Raw genomic sequence first — 2,290 nt, forward strand, 5'->3', positions numbered from 1 at the left:
TATTATTATTATTATTAATAAAATGTTGTGATGTCAGACCAGAGATGTCCCTGTGAGGTGAAAAATGAGGTCAGAGCACCACCTGCTGACATCATCACAGCTTATTATTAGATTTATTGATTATATTATTATTGATATCACATGTACATATGATGTAAATATCGATCACCATATTGATTTGTTATTGATCGTTAATCTGTATTTATTAGTCTGCATGGCGGGGCTGCAACTGCGCATGCTCATACCACACTCACACACACACACACACACAATCTCAGCATCTCCTCACTGATGACAAAGGGTCCTCGCTGGAGACGAGCCGCACGTGACCGCTTTCTCTGCGCTCGTGCTGCCGCAGACAGAAGCAGACAGACAGACAGAGGGTGAGACAGACAGACAGACAGACAGCAGCAGCAGTGTGTCGGTTGGTGTGTGTTGGTGGTAGCTGAGGATGCGCGCGGCGGGCAGCAGCAGCAGCTCGCGGTGATCGTCGGTCGGTACCGGTAGGAGCAGCCGCAGCGGAGCGCGAGGAGCGGACATCATGAGCTGCAACTGGGGCACCGAGCTGTGGGTAAGATACACCTGTTCACACCTGTTCACACCGCTCGGCACAGAGCGAGATCCGCCACTGAGAGCCGGTAACCTGCCGGTAACCGGGGGCCTGTCGGTGTGTGTGTGTGAGGCCCTCGTGCTTCTGTCTGCTCTGCCATAGCAACACTGTGAGTGACGACAGCGGCTCGCGCTCTGCGTCCTCCATGATGCTGCTGCAGCCCCCCCATTTATTAATGCTAATAATATTGTTGATTAGGATCGATATTGTTATTGTGTTCCTCATTAATTGATTAAACATTAAAAGCAAAATGTCCGTATTTCTGTAATCAATCAGTTAATCAGATTACTTAAGTAACAATATATTTAACATTATTTACATTCATATGTTTATTATTGTACATAAATAATATATGAATAAACTACCAAAACCAATCTATAAATTAAAAATAATATTAAAATAATAATAATGATATTTCTGTTTTAATTTGCTTCTGTATTTATTTACCTTTGTATTAATTTTCTTTACTTTCGCCTTTGAAAATAATGTTTTATTAATTAATTAATTCCATTTTAAATATTTCAATGTATTTATTGATTTTGTAAAAAAAAAAGTTTACATTTCTGCTTCATTATGCAAATTAGTGTGACGTAATTCAAGGTGTAATTCAGCTTTCCACTTATTGATTGATTGACATCAGAGTGCAATGATGGACTTTAACTGTCCTTACCCTGCCGCTGTCCACTGATTGTTACAGCGACTCTGATTTTATGGATAAATGTTTTCTGGTTTTTCCTCTGATGTCTTCCAACTGCTTCAACTCTCGCTTTTTACAGGGTTACCTGATTGACAGATTGCTGCTGCTAACTGCTGCTAACTGCCGCTAACTGCTGCTAATGTTAACCAGGTTTATGACGAAACGAGCGACTGTTTTACTATACTGTCCCAAATTGAATGGTACATGCTATAATGTCGGTAACAAGCACGTCTGAAATAAACTTAAAAACCACACTGGTGGTTTGGTGTGCCGTAAGGCAGCCCTGCTAACAATACATCACGTTCAGCATGGATTTTCCTACAAACACAATTCAGTTGGTGGATTATATACATACCGAATTTATCACAACACTTGATGAAACGTGTCCAGCATTATGTTTCGGATTGTGATTTCAGTAACTTTGAGGCAAAAACACAGTAGCCCGATATGAGAGTAAAGTTTGACTAACAGCTGGGCTGTGGCTCTCAGGTATCAGAATCAGAATCAGAATCAGATTTATTATTTATGTTATTGTATAACATGGTAACATAACACAGATAGTGATACTCTTTGCTCATATGTAACTTTGGAGTTACAGTTTTTGACTGTCCTTGCCCTTATGAATGTGGAGGATGCACTGCTTCATGAGTAGTAGGGTGCCAACAGGAGACACAGCAGCTGGGTTACACAAAAACTACCCAACTCTCCCAACAGCCTCAACTCCACGTTTGGATAGAAAAAATAACCCAGCATTTATTAGTGTGCTTGGTCCTGCTAGACCCCCACTGCTAATATTACTGTTATTATTATTATTATTATTATTATTATTATTCCTATACGGTCAGGACCGTACTCATTATAACATTATTTCCCTCATCGTTGTGGCTATTATCGTCATCATTTTCATCATCATCAGTCATTTCTATTAGTATAGATGTTGCTGTGCACCTTTGTCTCTGTCTCTCTTTGTCTCTCTCTCTGTC

The 2,290-nt window shown here is 40.3% G+C and overlaps 1 protein-coding gene across 1 annotated transcript in view; it reads right to left on the reverse strand.

Moving 5' to 3' along the window:
- LOC118325492 (netrin-G2-like) overlaps window positions 1-757 on the reverse strand; it is a 23,945-nt gene extending 23,188 nt beyond the window's left edge. Inside the window, exons 1-2 of the mRNA XM_035658201.1 lie at window positions 593-757; window positions 290-349 (exon numbers count right to left, since the gene is read on the reverse strand). Coding sequence (XP_035514094.1) covers window positions 290-349; window positions 593-757 — 225 coding nt within the window. The remainder of the gene's footprint in view (window positions 1-289; window positions 350-592) is intronic.
- Between the last annotated feature and the right edge of the window lie 1,533 nt (window positions 758-2,290).

The sequence above is a fragment of the Morone saxatilis genome, unplaced genomic scaffold (assembly GCF_004916995.1).
Source record: "Morone saxatilis isolate NCDOM2014 unplaced genomic scaffold, NCSU_SB_2.0 Contig16, whole genome shotgun sequence".
Lineage (NCBI taxonomy): Eukaryota > Metazoa > Chordata > Actinopteri > Moronidae > Morone > Morone saxatilis.